The sequence below is a fragment of the Xiphias gladius genome, chromosome 11, assembly GCF_016859285.1.
Source record: "Xiphias gladius isolate SHS-SW01 ecotype Sanya breed wild chromosome 11, ASM1685928v1, whole genome shotgun sequence".
NCBI classification, from domain to species: Eukaryota; Metazoa; Chordata; class Actinopteri; order Istiophoriformes; family Xiphiidae; genus Xiphias; species Xiphias gladius.
In genome coordinates this window covers 14,019,224-14,040,523 of record NC_053410.1, presented here as the reverse complement: position 1 = coordinate 14,040,523, position 21,300 = coordinate 14,019,224, and the positions used below count along the sequence as shown (strand labels likewise).

General features: G+C 40.9%; 2 protein-coding genes across 5 annotated transcripts in view; both read left to right on the top strand.

Annotated features, from left to right (window-relative positions):
- Positions 1-822: 822 nt before the first annotated feature.
- zfand4 (zinc finger, AN1-type domain 4) lies at positions 823-13,912 on the top strand. Its single transcript, XM_040139939.1, has 10 exons — positions 823-1,138; positions 2,704-3,015; positions 4,663-4,738; positions 5,251-5,318; positions 5,459-5,645; positions 6,053-6,200; positions 6,534-7,781; positions 8,926-8,980; positions 11,867-11,984; positions 12,802-13,912. The coding sequence occupies exons 2-10, from the start codon at positions 2,832-2,834 to the stop codon at positions 12,935-12,937; spliced, it is 2,220 nt and encodes a 739-aa protein (XP_039995873.1). The 5' UTR covers positions 823-1,138; positions 2,704-2,831; the 3' UTR covers positions 12,938-13,912.
- Positions 13,913-19,848: 5,936 nt separating this feature from the next.
- The window catches only part of march8 (membrane-associated ring finger (C3HC4) 8), an 82,132-nt gene continuing 80,680 nt past the window's right edge, over positions 19,849-21,300 (top strand). For 2 of the 4 annotated variants that reach the window (XM_040139466.1, XM_040139469.1), the window contains exon 1: positions 19,849-19,939. The gene's annotated coding sequence lies outside the window, so the exon portion shown is untranslated. The other 2 variants (XM_040139467.1, XM_040139468.1) reach the window with 2 other exon arrangements.

Below are 21,300 nucleotides of genomic sequence, written 5' to 3'. Positions count from 1 at the left end.
CAGTGTCTAATATGAGCAGGAAGTTCATTCCAAAGAAAAGGAACTTTAGATTGGTTTATTAATACAATTTCTGTTTCATTTTTGTCTGATTAAGGTTCTGTGTTTTTGCTGAGGTTAGTATAATTTAAGTTTAAAAAAAAAAAAAAGGTCTTGTAGCTGTTCTCATATTAGATTTTATAGAAAACATACCAGCTGCTGGGAATTCTGTAACATTTTCCACATTACACAATAAGTAAAAGGTCCAAACCCTGTAAAAGCATAGGGTGAAATTCTTGAACATGGCATTAAAAGACCTTTTTGTCTCACATATGGGAGACAAAATCTGTTTGCTGGCATGGTGCTACAAATTGGCACACATTTGAAAACAGACATTTTGAACAGAGATACATTTTGTATGGGAAAAGTTTAAACCTCATGTGAACATGTTAGAAGCCTTCAGTCTTAATTTAAGATATGTATTTTAATTTTATTTTAAGTGTTTTTACATTCACTATTTACATCTTAAAAAGACGAAGAAGTAGCTGTCTAAAGTCAATGGCTGGAACCCCGACGTTTAATACGAAATGAAGAGGGACAAACATTTGTATCAGTGCTGTAACCAAATATTTGATGGATTTTTAAACCTGATACCTACAGATATAACGACTGATGTACGGAAAAATGTGATGTTTTCTCTGACAGCTTGTGTCCCAACTCGGTAGAATGTGAAGGTGACTACCACTGATCCTCGGCTTCGACAACAAAGCAGTTGTCCCGCCCACCTCACCAGCCCTGACGCCAATTGGTTATTTGTCTGTCAATCAAATTGCGCCAGAAAGGTGTTGTTCATCCGCCTTCGGCAGGTAGGATGATGTCGCCAACAATGGGACTACGGCGACCGACAACAGTAGACGGTCTAGTCTGTGCCGTGTGTAGTTTTTTAGGGTGAAACGTGATGAGTTTAGTTTTGAACGTAGCGTTTCCCTCGATAGCTGCACCGGACAGGACTGAAGCCCCGTAAATGTAGCCTAGCAGCCTGCTAGCCAGCCACCAAGAAAGGTAGCCATTGTTTAAGTTGTTGGCTAGCATGGCAACGAAAGGTACCGTTAGCAGCGTCGGCTAGACGGGCTTCACTACCGTATCATTGCAGAAGATACTGGTAAGCAGGTTTTCAACGATATAGTACCATCAAACGTTAATTGCTTTGTTAAAACTGGGAGGTATAAATACTGCTTTTGTGACGTTTCTCTGCTAACGTTAGCCGCTGGAATTGTATTGAGACGATTGACGACTCCATTCATCCCCGTTGTCAGGCAGCTAGCTTACCCAGTTTAAATCTTTTGATACCCTGGCATGTGGCTTCTGCTGTGATGGTGTGGTCAACCAGTTTTATGTAATGTTAAATATAGATAGAGGCAATCTGCACGTACCGTCTCCTGAGACTTGGCAACCTAACCGCTTTCTTTAGAGAATAGCCTGTTGTGACTACCCTTCAGTCTCTGAATGGGTACACCTCAGGCCTCGTATGCTAACAATTACAGAGCCAACAATCAGCGGGACTGTTCATCTTCAGTGTTGTATATCTCATTTGTGGGTTTGACTGAGTTACTAGAGCTTCTCAGTTTAAAGGGTCAGTGTGTTATAAGTGCCCTGGACAGCGGTTTGTGGACAGCTGTACTCCAAAACATATAGGAACAAGATAATATATAGTAGCCATATGTTATTCTCATCAGTCCCAAACAGAAAATGTGTATTGGTTCCCAGAGGTAAAACTGTAACCTATATTCATCTGTTATTTCTGCGTTTAAGTGATAGAAGGTCATGTACACATAAACATGTCCAGGGTTATATGACGTAATATTATTTAGTATATATTATTTAATATTTTGGATCCGATTTGTCTTCCTTCTTCAGAATATATAAAAGCATAGCTGAACTAAATTGCCTCTCATGCATATTATACGTTATTAGATGTTAGTGAGTCAAGTGACACAGGAGGTGATCTATCAAAGGCTGCGGTCAGGCACAGGACACCTCATACCACTGTTGGGCTTATGTAACACACCTGATATTCTTGAATTTTGGCCAGGGCCTTAAATGCTGCACTGAATGTTTCATAAGATGGTTGCACATGTCTGCTGCCACTGATAAGTGCCCTTGTTCTAAAACAATTGTTCCTCAGTTTAAAACGTACTACAAGACAGTTTCACTCTTTGGACAGTTTTTTATTACACTCATGAGCATATTTTTTTTTAACTTTGTCTGTTACCACCGATCCATCTTGTTTGTGTTACTTATCAAACTACCTCATCAGGTACATAACTCGGTTGTTGTGTTAGTCATTGCATGAATATCACCCACATCCTGTAGTTTTTCCTATATGTAGAGTTTGTGTGGCCGACCTAAATAGATTTTCCCCCGCTCAAAAAGTCTGTGTGTCTGCACAAAAATGCAGTTGAATACATGGATTGATTGAAATGTCAAAATGGTTCATTCATGTGTAAACATGAAATGACATGGCTATGAGAAGTTAGCCAGGAATACTATCTGTGCTGAGTTAACTAGTAAATGTCAAATTTCAGTGCAAAAATAAATTTTACATACATACATATACATACAGTATATTTAAGACACTGGTTTGCAGGGGCTGATAATGGTTAAACTAATCAAACCTTAACTTAAAAAGTTATGATAATCATGCATTGCTTTTGTTTCTACTTACAGCTGTGGTCATCCTGCAGGATGTGTGAAGGTCATGAGGCCAGTGAGCAGTGCCTGTCCCCCTCTCCCTCATCTTGGGTCATCCCTCCCATTTCACAATCTCCCTGAAGTCTCTCTCCCAACCTGCCAAGATGACCGACAGGAAGGAGCCGCCCTTTTTTAATGACGACAGCGTGGGGGCTTTTCATTATAAGATCCCTTTCTATGACACTATGGAGCTCTACATAGAGACCCTGACAGGGACCTGTTTTGAGCTGCGTGTGTTACCCTTTGAGGCTGTCATTTCAGTCAAGGCGAAGATCCAGAGGCTGGAAGGTACAAAGCTCACTAACTTGTAATTTGCAAATTTTTGCATGCTATTGGTTGCATGTTGTTATAAATAATGTCCATGTTTTATAAGCCAGGATATTGCACTGATCCTGACAGCAAGCTGTATCAATTATTTTAATAGACTGAGAGGACAAGGGTCACATGCATACCTCCTCTGGAATACTGCATATTATTTACATCTTGTCATACTATATGTTTGACCATTGTGTTTGGTCTATTCAGTCTCCTGAGGTGTGCTGTTTTTATATACAACTGCTCTCAAGGGTTTTTTTTTATTTATTTTTTTTATGTTTGTGCGTTTGATTTGGATCAGAGCTGCTTATCAAGTTTAAGATAAAGAAGAGCAGGTAGAAAACTCATTGTTACAGACTTATTGTCACTAACCGCCTTGGTCAGTGTTGAGTAGGTCTTACAGTTTTTAATCGAGATTCGAACTATTGTCTTTCGCCTGAAATTAAATATTCAATCTGTAATGATCTGTCCTAATTTAAAATCCAGTTTTTATGCACTACAGGCCATGCCTTGTGCATAAGCACGCATGCATTGCTATTGTTGCTCTCTTCCTTTATTTAAAATGGAGGAAGCTAGTGAGCCATGCTAAATCGCAACACTAAACCATCTTACAAGTAATGTCTGGATGCACTTTGCGTTCAACGGGCAAAAATGTGGAACAAGGGCAGGCTATTTGCAGACTTTGTAAAATGCAGCTGCCTTAGAATATAATTACCACAACAAATCTGTGGACTCATCTGCTGGTTTGTCTCCCAACTGAAGCACTGAAGGCACCACGAATGAACACGGTAAAATCCATTCTACAGTGTAGTTTTGGATTGGGGTGTGTGGGTTGTGTTGGAATTAATTAATTTATTTAATTTATCCAAAATTGATTTTTTAGCTTTTGACATTGGCAGTCCTCTAAGATTGCTTTGTTGTAGATCATGATGACCTTCAATATCCACATTCTTTGCAGCTGTCTTCAGTTTTGGTCAGAAAGGTCTCTGTTCTCTGTGTGCGGAGGTGTGTCAGCCAAGTCTGTGTGTTTGCGATGGAGCATACCACTCTGCAATGAAGCGACCATTGCTCACTCAACACTGGCTTACCTCCAGCACTGGGTCAGCGAGTTCACTCAATGTGGGCACAGAGAGCTTCCTGACTGTGCATACACTCTATCTCATTCCAAGGAGTAGCTCTGGAGAGCCTTTGCATTCATTATGCTGTCATCCCTCTACTTAAATGTTATTGCTTTGGTCTCATTTGCAATAATATTAGATGCAATATAGACGTGGATGTTCAACCAACCTTGACAGTTATAGCTTTAAGAACAGCTGACTTTATGATGTGAGAACATTGTAGTACATGAACAAATTTTTCAAATTTGCACTATTTTAGTTGACAGTGCATCTCACGTTATTTGCTTTTTTTCAGCAGTTACATAATTCTTTCTTTAGGGGGCAGACATGACTCATCTTTAGTAGTGTGTGCCTGCTTCTGTTGGTAGCATTTCCATCTCACCTGTCTATCAAATTAGTGACGGAAGTCTATGAAATAGGTCCTTGACAACTTTGGTTGTTTTCTTTTCTTGTTTTGTTTTGTTTTTTCTGTCCTACTCTTTTCCTCTTACTGTCTGTAAAGGTATCCCTGTTGCCCAGCAACATCTTATCTGGAACAATCTGGAGCTGGACGATGAACATTGTCTACATGACTATGGGTAAATCTATTCCTCCCGACCCTTTCCGTCCTTCAGAGCACTAACACAGAGGCAAATTTACGAATACAACAAGGCTTGTTAGAAAAATTACCAGTAATGTTTGAAAGCACACAATGTAAATTTAGAATCATTTGCATGTGCACTTTATAAGCCTTCCTGCTGTGGTGGTGACTCAGTGTCAATTTAACTCAGCAAGTTGTAAATGAGCCAGAGATTTAGAGCTGGATAAGACAAGTGACATATTGGTCATATTTAGAGAGCTTGTCCCTCCACCCTTGTCAGTTTATGAGATGCAGACCTCACTCTCCAGTGTTCTGCTGGCTGCAGATGGTGGTATTGTTATGAATGCTTGTCACTTAATTTTCCACATGAACAGCCTCTGGTGAGATCTTGCTAGGCTTGCCTATCCCACTGCAGCATGCTTTTGAAGTTTAAGAAGCATAGGGGTAGAGTAGGCAATGAAACATCTGCTCATTCTGCTGTATTGATCATCAGTCTGTTTGTGTTTGCAGCATTGCAGAGGGCTGCACTTTGAAGCTGGTCTTAGCTATGAGAGGAGGGCCAATTAACACCAGGAGAGGTAACAGAAAGATCAAAGAACTGCATAGTCACATGATATCTGGACATTTGTGGTATAAATCATATCAAAATATATTTTTTTCAGGAAATTCCGAATTTGGAATTAAGATATACTGTTTTCTGGTTTTAACTTTTTGTCAGTAACCATGGAGGATCCTGTCAAAGAGGTGGCTGACCTGATGGAGGGCACAAAGGAGGAGGGTTGGGAGAAAAGCGTGGCCAGCAAGCAGGTCACGTTTGTGGTCTATCGTGAGGGGGACCAGCTAAACTTCTTTCGAGTGGTCGACAGGGGAGATGGCACCCTGACCCCTCTATCTGAATCTCTGAGGTTTGGATATTGTCATAACGTCTATGTTTCTAGCACAGTTATAATATTGTTATACTAATAACTGACCAAATACTGTAACTATGCATATAAAAGGAATTGGGGCAGGAGTTTGCTCACATTGGCCAACATTAAACATCCTGTAACAGAGACTAACGGTTTTCTGTATCAGAAATTTAACAGACTATTGTGTTAGGTTCTGAGTTTTAAGAATGTTGCCAGGAAAAAAGAACAAATAAGGAACCAACAGAAACAAATTAGTATAATTATATAATTATGCGGCCAGTGTAGAGTTGAGGAATTAACATTGATTATTCAGTGATAGTTGTGGACTGCTGCAACTGAGTTTTTGCAGACAGCTTTCTTAGATCACTGATAGGAAGAGGGTTTTTGCCTCTAATATTTTCCAGTGGTGGCTCAGTGTACAATGTGTACGGAGAGGAGGAGGAGGATGGAGAGTATTCTGCAGCTGCGCAGCAGAACCTTGAGAACTCCATCACCATGAACAAAATGAAGCTGCTCAAAGCCAAGATGGAGGACATGAACCTCAACAAGAAAGTAGGAAGCTACTGGGATTGCAGGATCACAGAATTGAAGTTTTACTGCTTATCAGAAAATGTGGCCGAGACACTTTTAAATTTCACACCATTTTTAAAATGCATACACATAGAATCCTGCTTATCATAGACTAAAATGGTAGTCTTCAACCATTTTTGCATAATGCAGATGTACTGCACCAAACACTAATTTGCATGCGTTTGTAAGAGGATAGAAGTTTTCATTACATTAAACTGTAATTGCTCTGTAATGTTTTTATGCTCATAGTTTATTTATACAAGCAGTTTAAATCATCTGTGGTATAATCTGAATATCTATGTCTCCGTCCTCCAGCCGAAGAAAGCAGCAAAGGTAAAACCACGGCCTCCTGTCAGCCCACATCCCTGCAGTGGCTCACTAGGACCTTCCAGCACAAGACACCATCATCGCCTCTTTCGTTCACTCCCCCAGATCAGCAAGCCTCGGCAGTCAAATGCACAACTACCTCCAATCGCTGACCATGACACTATAGACCCCTCCCCGCCTTCCTCTGCTGCAACCTCTGCCCACTTCTCCATCCCTAGACGACCACCTCCCTCGTTCTCCTCGCCTTCTTGTTATATGCTTCAGGAGGAGGAGCCATGGGAGACATGCCCACCATTTGCAAAAATACGGCCCCCTCCCAAAGTTTCCCGGTTGGACATTGGCAGCACCAGGTTGATGAGGGACTGTGTGTGCCCTCAGCTCCCTCCACTGTGTACCAGGGGGCCACCTGAAGCCACCTTTGACCCAGCTGAGACTGCAGGGGAGGCAGTTGGGCTTGGTTCGTTAGAGGAAGCTACTGGGCTGCTGGCGCCAACACAACCTGGAGCTCCATTTGGAGAATTGACAGATCCTCTGAGTCTGAATGTGTCCACCCAGCCAGAGGGAGGTTGTCGGTCCCTCGAGGTTGGGGCTCAGCACCAATTGCCCCTCCCCCCGTCCCCCCTTAGTACCTGGACACTTGGGACAAGTGATACTCTCACCAGCAGAGCTGATAGGACACAGTTTGGCAAATCTTTTCATATCAACCCTCCCTCTCAATTACCCGACTCCACCTCACAATCCACTTCTACCAGACCGCTGCCTCAGCCTTTTGATTCCACTCTTTCCTGTTTACAGACCAACCTTCAAGCACAATCCTCCGTACAAGTGAAGCCAGACAACACATCCCCTCACCCCTCCACCACTTCGTCAACTTATCCGCCACGCCTTCATGGTGTTAAAGTTGAGTCACATGGCAAGAGGCCAGAGCTGATCTCAAAAAGGGAAGCAAGAGGCATCACTGAATTCGCTAACCAAGCCTCTAAGGAGCCACTGGGGCCTTTGAACAGCTCTGAGCTCTTGGCTTCTCTCTCCACAAGGGCTCCAGGCGGCAGCAGCAGCAGCAGCAGGGACAGCCTTGGAGAGAGTCTGGGACTTGCACTGACATTGCCTCCTGCCACTGCCTCAGGACAGTGCACCCACCGCTCCAGGCTGCCATCCATCCCAACTAACAGGATCCTTAAGGATGATCTCATGAGACAAACAGCATCGTTGCATCGAGCAGCAGCCTCTTATATGGTGAAACTCTTTGCTATTAAGATTAGATTTGTGAAATTTTTTTAATGGTTAATTTTCGCTTTGAGCTTCAAAGAATTTGAAATGTTCCGAACTATGTAGGATATGTGAGTCTTCAAACGATGTAATCTGTACACTACTCTCACTTAAACTTTAGTAATAATGTCTGCTAGAACTTATTCTGTACTCAACCCAACCTACAAAGGTAGCAGATGCTTAAAAATAAAGTAGAAGGGGGTGATATTAAGCTCTTTTTGATATAATTGTCACAACATTATCTTTTATGATATTCACTGAATTGTTCAAAATCACATGGTAATATCTCAGTCTGGGTAATCACATTATTTCTAATTGCTTTGTTATTTTTTTAGTAGACCAGAATCATAGATATTAAAAAAACTACATACATTGTATTGCCAGTATTTGAGATGTCTGGCTGCGACACATTTCGCTAAGATTAAACTGATTAGTTATTTAGAGATCAGAATTCTGGGTCAGGATACCATGAGTTTTATCACAAGATGAGGTGATGATAGTGTCTCCCAGCAAAGCACACAATATAATGGTTAAAAAAAAAAAAAAACCCAAACATTGCTTCTCCAATGAAACATTTTATGAAAATGCAGTAGTTGGACTATATACCATTAATGTATGAAAAATTTATTTAATTCATATTTGCAGCACACACATCACACAGGCAAAATTCAGGGTCTTGTAAATAAGTTAGACACAGGAAGAAATGCAAATATTAATCATGATTGATACATACAGCTAAAATACCAGACATCAGAGGTAAGGTCTGTCATAATAATCCTTAACTCCATCTTGTATTGATCTCCCCTTCTGACAGGCATACCCATTCTCCTTAACCATATCAGTTTTCTCAGTACCTCTTTGACCCTTCCAAATGATAGTTTGTCCTGCTGCATCCACAGTAACACGTGTACATACCTCACTTTTTTGATGTAGATTTTATTCCTTGTGAAAATACTGTACATACATTTTCTTATTTGCCCAATTAAAGTGCCTCAAGCTCTTTTCCAGCAAAACAACTTTTATTAAAAATCTAATTTTCTGTAATGCTGAGCACTGCAGGCCGTTTATTGATTTGCTCTGAAAACATTTAATGTTACTGTTGTTTTCACAGGCCACCAACACACTTGCATCAGCTGGACGAGTCATGACCTCATTCGGGAGAATAGGTAAGGGAGACGCACAGACACCTCAATGTTAAGTACTAGTATATAAATAAAGTGTTGCAAATCAGGGTGGTTGGATTTGTTGTGGACTTGAAAATCATGTACACTGTAACTTTAAAGTTAGCCATGCCATAGTGAACACATTGTAGCCAAAAAGTTCTGAACTATGATGCACTTCTTGAAAGGTGCAGTCACATACAGAAATGTTACGTGAAAGCTTTCAGCGCATGTTATGAGGGCTACAACAAAGCACCACAAGGGTTTCAAATATTCATTATTTCTACAACTGCAGAAGAAGCACAAACAAAAGAAGGTGGTTGGCCTACGCACCAGCACACTCTTTATTTATGTCAGCCACTGATGTGCTTAGGATGTTCGCAGAGAATATGGAAAAATACGCACAGGTCAATACACAAATTAGTGAGTCAAGTCTCTCCATTTTCTTTTATTACTGGACATTCGTTTATCAGCATCAGTGTTTCCCACAGGGTGAGAATTTATTGGCGGTGGTCAAACTCAGGAATCAGCTACGAACAACACTGAACAACCAAACTAATGACAGATTTTTCAATTGGTCATTAGCTATTAGTCCTGACAGTGTACTTCAGGTTGTTATGAAAAGTGAGTCATCCCTCCACCATGAAATAGCGTGTGCGCTCATCTATTTTTTTTATTTTTTCCCCCCCCAAAGGTCAGTCTATATTTGACATCATTCATGGTTCCTTCAATAAGGACATCTTCCACTTCAGTCTAGCGTGTTGCTCTACTGCCATGCTTTACTGTAGGGGTGTGTTGGCCAGCTGTAGGCAGTGGATATAGTAGCATTTGGCATTCAGGGCATGATTTAAGTTTGTGTCTCACCAGACCCGAGTTTCTTTCCCGTAATGGTTGTAGTTCTTGAGTGCAGTTTTACAGACTGGTCCATAGATTTCTCTAGGATAAGCAAAAGAAAGCAAATGCACAACAAAAGGTGATAACAAGGAATCTGAATACTTACTGTGTAATTTAGATATTTTATGTTTTGGTTTTATCTGCAAAAAATGAGTTCTCACGTCTTCATCATTGGCTGAATTAGGGCTGTACCAAACTGCTCTGCAAAATCCGTATCTGAAGCAACCATTAAATATTGTGATATATTTTAAGGCTTCATTTTACCAGTCTGTAATTTCCTAATAATTTTCCAGAGGTTTCCTGGAAAGAACTATGTAATTTGGTACGAACTTTAGGGTAAACAGAGACGGTGTTCAGTTGGATGAAGTCTCAGGTACTAAATGAATGATAAATTGATATTTACTTGGGTTTAAATGGAGCTGTTTGAAGGAAAATCTGTTTTCCCTATAATTACTATGACATCATTGTTTCCAGGAATCGTCTTTGGAAATTATTAGGAAAGTACAGACCTGTAAAACAACCATATTTTAACTGGTCGGTATTTTTCATAGAAACCCATTGTACTCCAGGTACACCAGCTTTCACAATCATCCCATTGTGCTCCATTAAAACATTGGAACCTTTCCTTCTGTCACCAGTGACTGAACTGCAGAGGAACACAAACAACAGTGAACAGTTTCAATGAAAGTATCAACACTGACACCCACTGAAACAAGCTGAGATACTTGAAATTACAAAAAAAAAGGTACCTGCGTCTCTCTCGGTGCACCGTGTGTTACAGTGCTGCTGAGTGCGCAGAAAATGTACGTATCAGATGTTCTTTATTTGATGAATCGGATAAGGATTTGGAGCTAAGAAAACTTGACTGGGACAGCCCTAAATTAAATGTAATAAAATTCAAATTAAGTGTACTACACAGCAGATTGTGGAAAATGTGAATGGGTCTGAATATACTGTATTTGTATCCACTGTATACCTGTATGGTAGCAGATTAAAGTCTAAAAAACCAATTAAAATCCAATCCCAGAGCCAGCCGCTTGATAACAAGCTTCCTGTACCTTCATCATTGAGCTGTCAGTTTTCTGTTTGCTCCCGTATCCCCACTGTTCACGAACCTCGCCGAGCTGCACGCTTCCACAGACACAATTATCATGGGTACAAGCTGACATGAACTGGTGTTTCTTGACTTAGGGAATGAACTGAAGGGTATTTTCTGTTACACTTTCTGAAATTACGACAAGGTACTGGTTCATATGGCAAAGCTGTTTCCTCAAACCCTTTTCAAATGTAAACTTACATGACTGACAGTTATTTGGACCCTTTCAAAAGTGTCACAAATTCACTACTTTTTAGATCAAGTTTAATTTACTGCAATTATTTTAAAATGCACACTTTATTATAAACCAAGCTTGATATTAACTGTCGGGGTTACCAAACACCAGATAAGACGACATGAATGTGACAGTTTCGAACACTGTTTTTGAGGGATTTTGTGGGTTTTGTTTTTTTTGTTTTTTTTTCGGTTTCCCCCCCCCCCCTCTCTTCTGTAGGTATCAGGTGACAGAAATTAATCAGACATGATGCATGGTATGAAAACGCTCTCCTGGTGCTCTATGAAAAGGCAGTGAAATAGAAGCTTAGACAAAACAAAGTAAATAGGTTAAGACTGTCAGGTTTCAGATGACTGATGAGAAAATTTAAAGCATATTGGATATCTGATCACAGTCCAGTTTGTAATGCCTCAACAGGTCTTTTGCCTTGTGTCAGCTGTTGAAAATGGCTGCCTCAACATCACTGCTGGGGTTTGGTCAGAAGTACAACATTACTGAAAGTACCGAACAGAGAGAAATGCAATTTTAGCTCACTTGCGTGATTCTGTGTTTATCCAACCTTTTCCAGATTCGTTCCAGGCACTGATAGAAACCTTTTCACTACATGATCAGTAATTCCACTGTGGCTCCTGTAAAGTAAATAAAAAAATGTTTCCTCTACTCTCAGGCACTCCAACTTACCACCTACCTCCAGTCAAGGCTCCCATAGGCAGCAAGAAGAAGAGCGCAAAGCACTGCTTCCTCTGTGGCAAGAAGACTGGCCTGGCCACCAGCTACGAGTGCAGGTACAAATGCTTCCAGCATTTCCACTTGCGCTAATTCACTCACTCTCCCTCGCTGCCTGACTCTAAATCAACTCTCTCCCTATTTGTCGATCTTGTCCTTGTGGTACCCCTTTTAGCAGAAAGTGGCATTTTCCTAGTTCATCATTTTGTCTCTCAGCCGTCTCTCCAGTGAAAACACATCTCTTTTCACTACTTGTGCTGCCACAAGTTATTAGCTTTAACAAAGTTTCTCCTCACGACATCAACCTGGATCACTTCCCTTGCTCGGGTCTTGTCCAGGGCGTACACACTGAATCTGATGCAAAAGTATGTATCTCTAATCTCTTAATGTCACCCACTTGAATATGGTGAGTCATGTAAAAGGTAGAGCTCTCAACTGTATTAACTAAAAGAATAACTGATAATGGTTTAGTCAAATGGTAACCTTGTGTGATTAAATAACTAAATTCATATACTCAATTTTAGTGCTTAAAAATGAAATGAATGAGAGATCTGTAGTCGCGTTGCTCTTTTTACTAATGGACTGATGTGAATAGCCAGATTAAAGCACATGTAAGGGGATTTTAGTCAAAGAAAACTTTGCTAAAGAGGGAGTAATGTGACTCTGCATTCAGACTCAGCAGAATAGCCTCATGATTGGGCAGATGATGTTTTCTGATGGAGGAACTGAATGTTTTTATTTGCTGACTGTAAGGTCACTAGAGGAGCATACTATAAATAAAATATTATTTCCAGATCAGATTTTGATTTTTTTTTTTTTTTTTTTTTCTTTCTTGTTTGCATACATACTGAAAATGTGTTCATTGAAATCTTTTAGGTGTGGTCACAACTTCTGTGCCACGCACCGCTACGCAGAGGCTCATGACTGCACTTACGACTACAAGAGTGCCGGGCGCCGATTTCTGCAAGAGACCAACCCTCTTATCAGTGCTCCCAAGCTGCCTAAGATCTAGACTCCAAAACCCTCACCTCTCACAAGGGAGGGCATAAAGAACCACAGGATAAACTGAGTGAACCGAAGAGGTTTTGCAGTGTCATTTCTAGCAGAAAGCTTATTCACCACTGTGTGCTTTTTTTTTTTTAAATCAGCCAAGTTTGCTTAAAATTTAGATAAAATAATCTGTAAAGCCAAGTGTGAACAAACAAGACAAGACTGAAATGGCACAGAACTAATTATCACCTCTTGACAATGTGAAAATGTTTCTCCTTTTTATCTGTTACCTTTTTTCTTTTTCCCATTGTGTAAAAACAAAACAAAACGAAACAAAAAAACCTGTGCATGTATGTAAGTAGTTTTTGCTAAATATATCTGCTGCACGTTCAGACATATCTATTTTTAGTTTTGTAAGCCTTTTTTTAAAAAATAGGACCACTGATGACTTTTCATTCGACAAGTCTTTGACAGATGCACTTTAGATCTATCATATTTATACATTTGACTTTCCTTACTGTGGGGGGGGGGTTAACTTACATTTCTGTGTTTGTCTTATGAAGTGTTTACGTTGTCGTCATCAAGATTTTTATAATCTGCACCTCTAAACATCTTTCTTACAGAGGCACATACATACCGACATCACTAATTTAATCTTAAAAAAGAACAATACACCCATTTACTGATGAAATACTTAATATTTATTAATGAGTACTACTTATTTAAATTCAAGGTTGGTTTTGAAATAGCAGCAATGCAATGTGTGTAGGTGTGAGTGTCAGTTGTAATCCATATGCCTATCAAGTAAACTGTATTATGATCGGGGGTGTGGTTATGGTATTTGTGTCTACAGTACGGTGGTTGCCATAAAAAAATCTTTTTAAAATTTTTTTTTTTTTTTTTTTTCTTTTTTTATTACTCAGCTGTCGCAAAAACTTTAAATGCTGTTGAAGTATCTACAGGGGTTTGATCTAATAAAGTTTCTTCTAAGCGTCTAGATCCGACACTTGTCTAAAATTGGTCCTGCTACTTTGTAGTGTCCAAGTCTTGCCGATGTGGATCATTATTTGCACGTTGAGTGTTTGACCTTCCCTGCTGCTCGCCCTTAATATTTCTCATCACATTGCTGGGAAGTAGATGAAAAACGCTTTCTGTTTAGTATCACTGACTCATTCTTGTCACATTGAGTACACAGTCCTTCTGACTTAGACCCTCAGCTAGTTCCTTAGCAACAAGCGGAGATTTTTTTTTAACCTTTTGAACATTAGACCCCCCGCTGTCCCAGGTCTAGCCAAAGTTGGGACAAATATAGCCGAGGACAACATTTTCTGAGGTCTTCCTTCATCAGCGCAGAGTCACCAACTCAGGATAAACTTGTGATCTTCTTATTGGCTACTATCTGCTAATTTGTTACTCAGTGGGTAATTTGCTCTAGACGTTTATTGTTTGTGTGTAAACGATAAAGAGTAAATGTTGGATATCACTTACGAAAAACAAGTTGTTTTTTTTTCTTTTAAATACGATGTTTTTGTGTTTTTTAGTTTTGCATTTGTTTTCTTTCTTTTTTTCTTTTTTTCCACACACAAAGACCAAAATTCAGATTCATTACACAGTCAAACCTTTCAGATCTGGTTATGATAGGACTGTTCACAGATGGATTGATCCCAGCGGGCCTTCTGCCACTGGTTCACATTTTAAAATGCAATGTCTGCACATTGATAATTTTTTCCAGGAGAGAAATTCAAAGCAATACTTTGTTCCTATGCACACATACAAATTACAGACTAATCTTCGAGAGCGGAGTGCAGATAATGTTGCAGTGAATTTAAGGACACCGTCTTCAAAAACACAAATATGTTGTCTTTCTTTGCTGGTTCAAATGAAAAGTGGAAAGCACTGCTTATTATTCACTTTGCCTTCATTTTTGATGCTGCTCCTGCGCAACAGACAAACCCTGACCTGACTCACATCTCAGTGTTTTTATTCTCACTTTTCTCCTTCATGTCGTCAGGCTTTGATCCAAGATAATTGGGCTGTGCAGCATATACTGCTGAAACACTGCTAGTCTCTTCTGACAAAAAATGCACCTCAACATGGAGAGGGGCATCTTTTTCTTAAAAAAAAAAAAAAAAAAGGATGGAATTTACAGGGATCTCAAGATGAATTTTAGAGAAATACATCATGCTGATTTTATTTCAAACTCCTCAGTGCAACAGCAGGTAGTACCATATTTTTATTATGCTAAGTTTCTGTCCATTTCTGTCAAACTCATTTGTTGACAGTTTGTCATGTAGCCTACAATGCAATATATGAAAATTCCAGTTTTGAAATAAACTTGACATGTCAAAGTCAATTTTCTAGACAGTAGGAGTATTAAAACCTGGCTACTCCATTGGCGAGCGCACATACACCTACGCCTTTCAGTTCAGTTTGTCCAATACTTTGGTTTTTGACCAAATACCTGCAAAACTAAGGACATTTCCTCCAGCCTAAGCTGTACTTGTACTGTATTGACTGCTAATTAGCAAATGTTAGCACTGTTGTTCACACTTTCAACAAGTTTAAGTGGAGACACAAAGTTTTAGCATGTGCACAGCATCCACGTAATGCTATTTGAGTGTGTATTGATTTTCCCATTTGCTTTTCTACTTTTATTTGCTTGTCTCTTTCAGATAGGTGAACATGCCCCTATTCTGCCCACATTATAGGGACATATTTGGGATAATATATTCAAATGTTTGGCATAAACATCCTTTAACCATCCTAAGATTTATCTATTGAGGGTTTTAAAAAAAGTCCTTATGTCATATTTATATAACTCTTGATGATGAACATTAATTTAACACTGTTAATACCTATATATTGGCTTTTTGACTAACCGTGCTGCACCAGGCAGAAAAACAGTAAAGACAAAGATTTCTGTGCCACCCCAAAGTGAATACTGGTCTCAGACCGGAAATAAAATTGTTTGTGTCCACTCCTGGGAGTACTACTCCGCTGGTGAAAAGAGTTGCATAAAATCCAGCAAGTGAAGGGACATCGCACTGCCATCTTGGCTTGATTCTGGAGACTACAAATTGTCAACAAAGCCTACGTAACAAACTGGGGTGTGGAGTTTAAAAGACGGGTATTACAAGTCTGGAAGGGGGCATTATGGGAAGTGTAGGATAGAGTGTTTTTGGAGCCTGACCCGTATTAGGGGCAAAAAGTCATACTATTTTGGGTTCTGCTTCATCGAATTCGACCATTCTTTTTTAAATCTGTGTCTTGTGAGTCCCCCAACTTTATGAAAGTGCAGTGCTAAATTGCTGGAGTACTCTTAAGAGTGGATTTCTTGTCATTTTCATAACATAGTGTATCTTTTGGGATATGTACAGGTTTTTTTCTGAGTATTTGATTTGGTTTCCTTCAGTTGTTTCTTCAGTGGAACAGTCTTCCACTGCTGCTGTGCACCGTATCACATAAACACACCGCCCAAATATCTACTTACTGTTTCAGGAATATTCAGCTTGCCTCTTGCAACTCTGCCAAGTGCTGCAAGTCTATATTTTGCACAGACTGAAAAACAATGCTTTTCTTTTTCTAAATCGTGGCTTTTGGAAGGAGAAATCCTGCTCAGTGAGGATGGCAGTGAACATACTTGGTACTAAAATGTGTACAGGACAGGAAAGGAGCATTTTAAATATAAATTACAGTTTACTGATAATCCATTTAACAGTAATTCATTACAGCAGTTAAACTGAGCAATATGCCTAGAAACTTAACAGTTGCTTTTGTGTGATATTGCTTCTAAAATTCTAAAAATACAGCTACATTTTCTTTTCCCGTATACAGACTGTGGTTTATACTGTAGTGTTGTAATCAGCATCTGCAAAAATTACTAGACTATTTCATGAGAAAAACAAAACAATCTCTTAATCCCCTAACTCTTACCTTTGCATGCACTGAAATAGAAAGTAACCATGGTCACAAGTTGAAACCAACCCTCAGGAATGTGACTAAAATGAAGTACACAGAAGGTTGACAGAAATCTGCTAATTTTAATGCAACCGAATATACTTCAAAGTCATTTTTCATGGTAATTATTCCAGAGGTGTCTGCACTCTTTCTGGACACAAACAATTCACTACCACTACGGCGATGTGTTGTTCTGGAAATGTGTCTGTGACTGTGTGAATTTAGAACATCAACACCGCTGACTCACATGTGCTTAGTGTTTGTGCAGCAGGGGAGAAAAAAACACAAGACGATCAGGCACAACCAGCTCGACAGGTTCAGTGTGCCAGGTAAGAAATCAGGAGCAGCACAAACTAAGAAAATCATAACTCTTTGAAAACACACAAAGTACAATCGTTGACCATGTCACCTCCCTCAGCTCCGATCCCACCTACTGACAAGGCCACTGACCTCCTGGGACGAACTCATCTTCTTCTACTTGTGTGCTCCCTCCCACGTCCTCTCTCTATCGCTTTCTACTTCCTCTTTCTTATGAACCTTGTCTTGTCTACTTAATGGGACTTGGCATGTCAACCAACTGCTCTGACACCATCCAGCCCTCCCAGTTGAACCCAGCCTGTTATCATTTGTTCAGGAGAAATCTGAGGTTTGTAGGGTTGCGTAGACCAGTCATACCCAGTGTCAAAGACTACATGCAAGTGACTCTTTCTGTCTGCTGTTCCCCTGTTGTAACACTAAGATCTGGATTTCTAAAGACTTGTAAATGTGGTGAAAAGGCTGTTTCAGTATCAACACGACAGTTGCCTGCCTCTCCGCACGTTTAACACAACAAGCCACGTAATCTTTCCATGCCATGCAGCAAAACAGCCTGTATCTCTCTGACGCAGAGACACATGCATGACAATTGGCAGACTAATCTCTGAGGTGCCCACTTTGTCCAGACAGAGCACAGAGGCTCAGTTGTCCCACCCTGTGGACTGAGTGACAGACTGCGCATTAGTAATAAGCCTAAACACAATGACAGGTTTCACGGAGACAGGGCCTTAAGTCAACAGAGGATTTGTTCCCTCATTTAATAAGTGAGCCACTCCCAACATACTCCACTGTTAGTGAGGCGCTCTCTTGGCGTTACAGTATATGGTTTGATTGACTCTAGCTAGGACGGTAATATGCTACACCTACACTATCTACGCTACGTGTTGTATTGATCCATTCATTAACTCGCTGAGTAACTTGAGTCTGATGTAACCACCATAGATCAGTCCTGTTGCTTCGACAAGTCCACTGACAATTTAAATCTCACACTGCTACCTCAATCCCACTTTGATTTACACGGCAGGCCAGTCGTCATCTGAAATAATGAGCACTGCACCAGAATATATTAATACAGGCAGGTTGGAGCTATTTTCTGGTAGTTGTTTAGTATAGGTAATAAGAAATCATCATCATCCATGTGTATCATCCATTAAAACTAATTGTATATCAAGAAATGTCTGGAGTAATAACAGAAATCTTGTTTATCATCATCACATCATCATCTTTAAAGGGATAGTTTTGGGAAATATGCTTATTCATTTTCTGTCAGAGAGTTAGATGAGAAGATTGATACCACTTTCATATCTATTCGTTAAATATGAAGCAACCAGTCCTGTTATCTTAGCTTAGCACAAAGACAGGAACAGGGGGAAATAGCTCGCCTGGTTCTCTCCAGTGGTAACAAAGTTCACTTACCAGCACATCAAAGGCTCACTAATCAACATTTTTTTATGGTTATCAGTAAAAAAACAAAGTGTAGAAATGACATTTCAGGGAAATGCGCCAGACAACTTCTTTGGCAGGACTCAGGGCCAAGATAGTCTGATATTCAATAGTCTGACACATAACCCCAAGTAAAACAGATATTTGCTGTTTTTACCCTTTAGCCCGATTAAACAAGCAAGATACAAAAATCTAATTGATGAGCTCTTTTGGTGCTGTGCTGGATTTGTTTTTACCTTTGGGCTAGCCCCTTCTCCCCCTTTTCTCTCCAATCTTTGTGCTAAGCTAAGCTAACTGGCTGCTGGTCGTAGCTTCACATTTTACGAACAGATATGAGAGAGTGATGTCAATCTTCTCATTTGACTCTCCACCAGAAAGCTTACAAACACATTTCCCCTAATAGTGAACTTTTGCTTTAAAGCTGCCTAAATTTGTTTTATTTATTGGCTATTTTGGGCCGGCGAAACAACCCGGTTGCCAAAATATGAATCAGGCAGACACGTGGCAACATTAGCATCGTCTTTTGTGTCCACATGATGAATGTAAGTCCAACATTCAGTCTCCCTTTAGATCTGTTTCGCGCTGCCCCGACGCATGAGAGAAATATGGGGCTCTTTAGCTGCTAAACACTCCATTATGTTCACCAGCCAGTTGTTTTAAGTTCGACTGTCAGCTGGTTGTGCTGGAGAAGCAGGGTGTAGTTGGCTTGCCAGAGCTTTTTTTTTTTGCCCTGTTGGTGCTGGTAGCAGGTTGATACGAGCTGTGACACTGAAGCAAACAGCAAAGTCGTGGGTCAGAAAACTGAAACAATTCAAAAGCTGCTCAAACGCTTCACAGAGCTGAGGAAAGCGGCGCAGTTGGATGATTATTCTCTGTGGCTTTTTCACTGCCAGCGGCTTTAAATTACACAGGGGGCTACTTTTCATTCTTTCTTTATTTTTTTTTTTTTTAAAAACAAAAAACATTTATTTGTGCAGCTTTAATTTTACCGTCATCCCAAGTAGGCTCCATTTTTCCACCCTACATTCATCATCATCATCATCATCATTATCAGTGTCATCGTCACCTTCTTCAACATCCTCATCCTCATTTCTGTAGTAGCCCTCTGTGCGCCCGCGTGCGCCGCCTGTCCTTTAAATTGATTTATTTTTTTTTTGCCCCCCCCCCTTCCCCCTCCCTCGTGTTTTTTTTTTTTTTTTTTTTCTCACTCCATCTTAAAGCGGAAGTCAGTGACGCACCATCACACACAGCTGCTCAGCGGGGGTAATGAAATAAACAAACCGTCGTCATTCGGGGGCCAAACACGGCGGTGAGTGTCTTCTTCTTTGTGCCGGTGGGACTGTGGAGCGACATTTGTCTCGGCGCAGCGCTGCGTCCGCGCACGCCGAGGCTCCTGCGTGTCCGCGGCGCCGCTCGCTTTATTGAATCCAAAACCCGAGGCTGCTGGCGTTCCGTCGGACGGACGGACGGACGTGCGCCTGGACCGTGCTGGGATGTGATAGTGTGAGAATTTGCTTTTCTTTTTTTTTTTTTTAAACTAATTTTTCCGCCGTAGAAGCCGACAGTCGGTCCCCGCAGCCTGCTGTCATTAAGGTATGGAAATTCAGTGTGATGCGAGCGAGCGACCGGTGCGCTCTGCAGCAAAAAAAAAAAAAAAAGACCAGCAATAGCGTCCGCGTCGGCTGAAACGCCCGCTGTTTTCAATGAAATGATCGCTCGGCTTTGTCCGCTCGACGTGGGCTTTGTTTTTGCCACTGAAGAGGAGACGTCGTGTTGACTGTGTGACTGTAGTGTTTCCGGAGCCTTTTTGTGACCCTCGGTAAATGTGCGGTTCTGGGGCACCGGGTCACCAAGATATATAATCTTAGCCCTGCTGCATTCCGACGTGATGAATCAGTAAGATAGCGTCAGATATTGTTACGTTTCTTGACTTCCTCGCTGCCCAAGCAGGGGTTTTCTCTCAAATCAAGAGGTCACAGTGGGATTATAGCAGCGGGTCTGTCCCCTCTGAGTTTATCCCACTGGACCAGTATCGACTGGGACGTTAATGGTCGCATTTGCGCGATGGACTACAGAGGCAGCTCGCCTGGTCTCACAGAGCGTTCGCTACTCTTGCTTTCACATTTGCCTTCGGGTCTGAGACGCACCATCCGGCCGGATGTTCCCTCATTATGAACCATAATAAAGCCAGGCGGAGCACCCCACGTAGCTTGACTGCTTCACACCACCACCACCACCAGCGGTATCATTCTAAGCTCCGGCTGAATTGTGCGAGACTGTCGCAAAATGTTGCTCTGCCCGGCGACTAGTGAGGTTGTACTCATTTGTTAATCGTTTCACTGGCTCGCACATTACAACTGTCTTCACTTAGGCTGCGGGCTCGGCTTCCACTCAGTCTGTTACAGCTCACACTCCTGTTGTGTGCCATACCTGCTGCAGTGCACACGAATCACGTTTGCAGTTTGAACAAGTCTTTTTTTGAAGATGCAAGGCGCTCTTGTGCACTTGAACCCTTTCCAGTTCTCATTTCCTCCTGTGTGGATGCCCGCTGTGGTATTTACTTCGTCACTAGGAGGCCGAACCTTTGACTCATCTTCGTTCCAAGGTAGCAGGTCCTGGCCTCATGTCAAAGACAGCTTCTTCTATTAGTACCATCTTCATGATGACGCA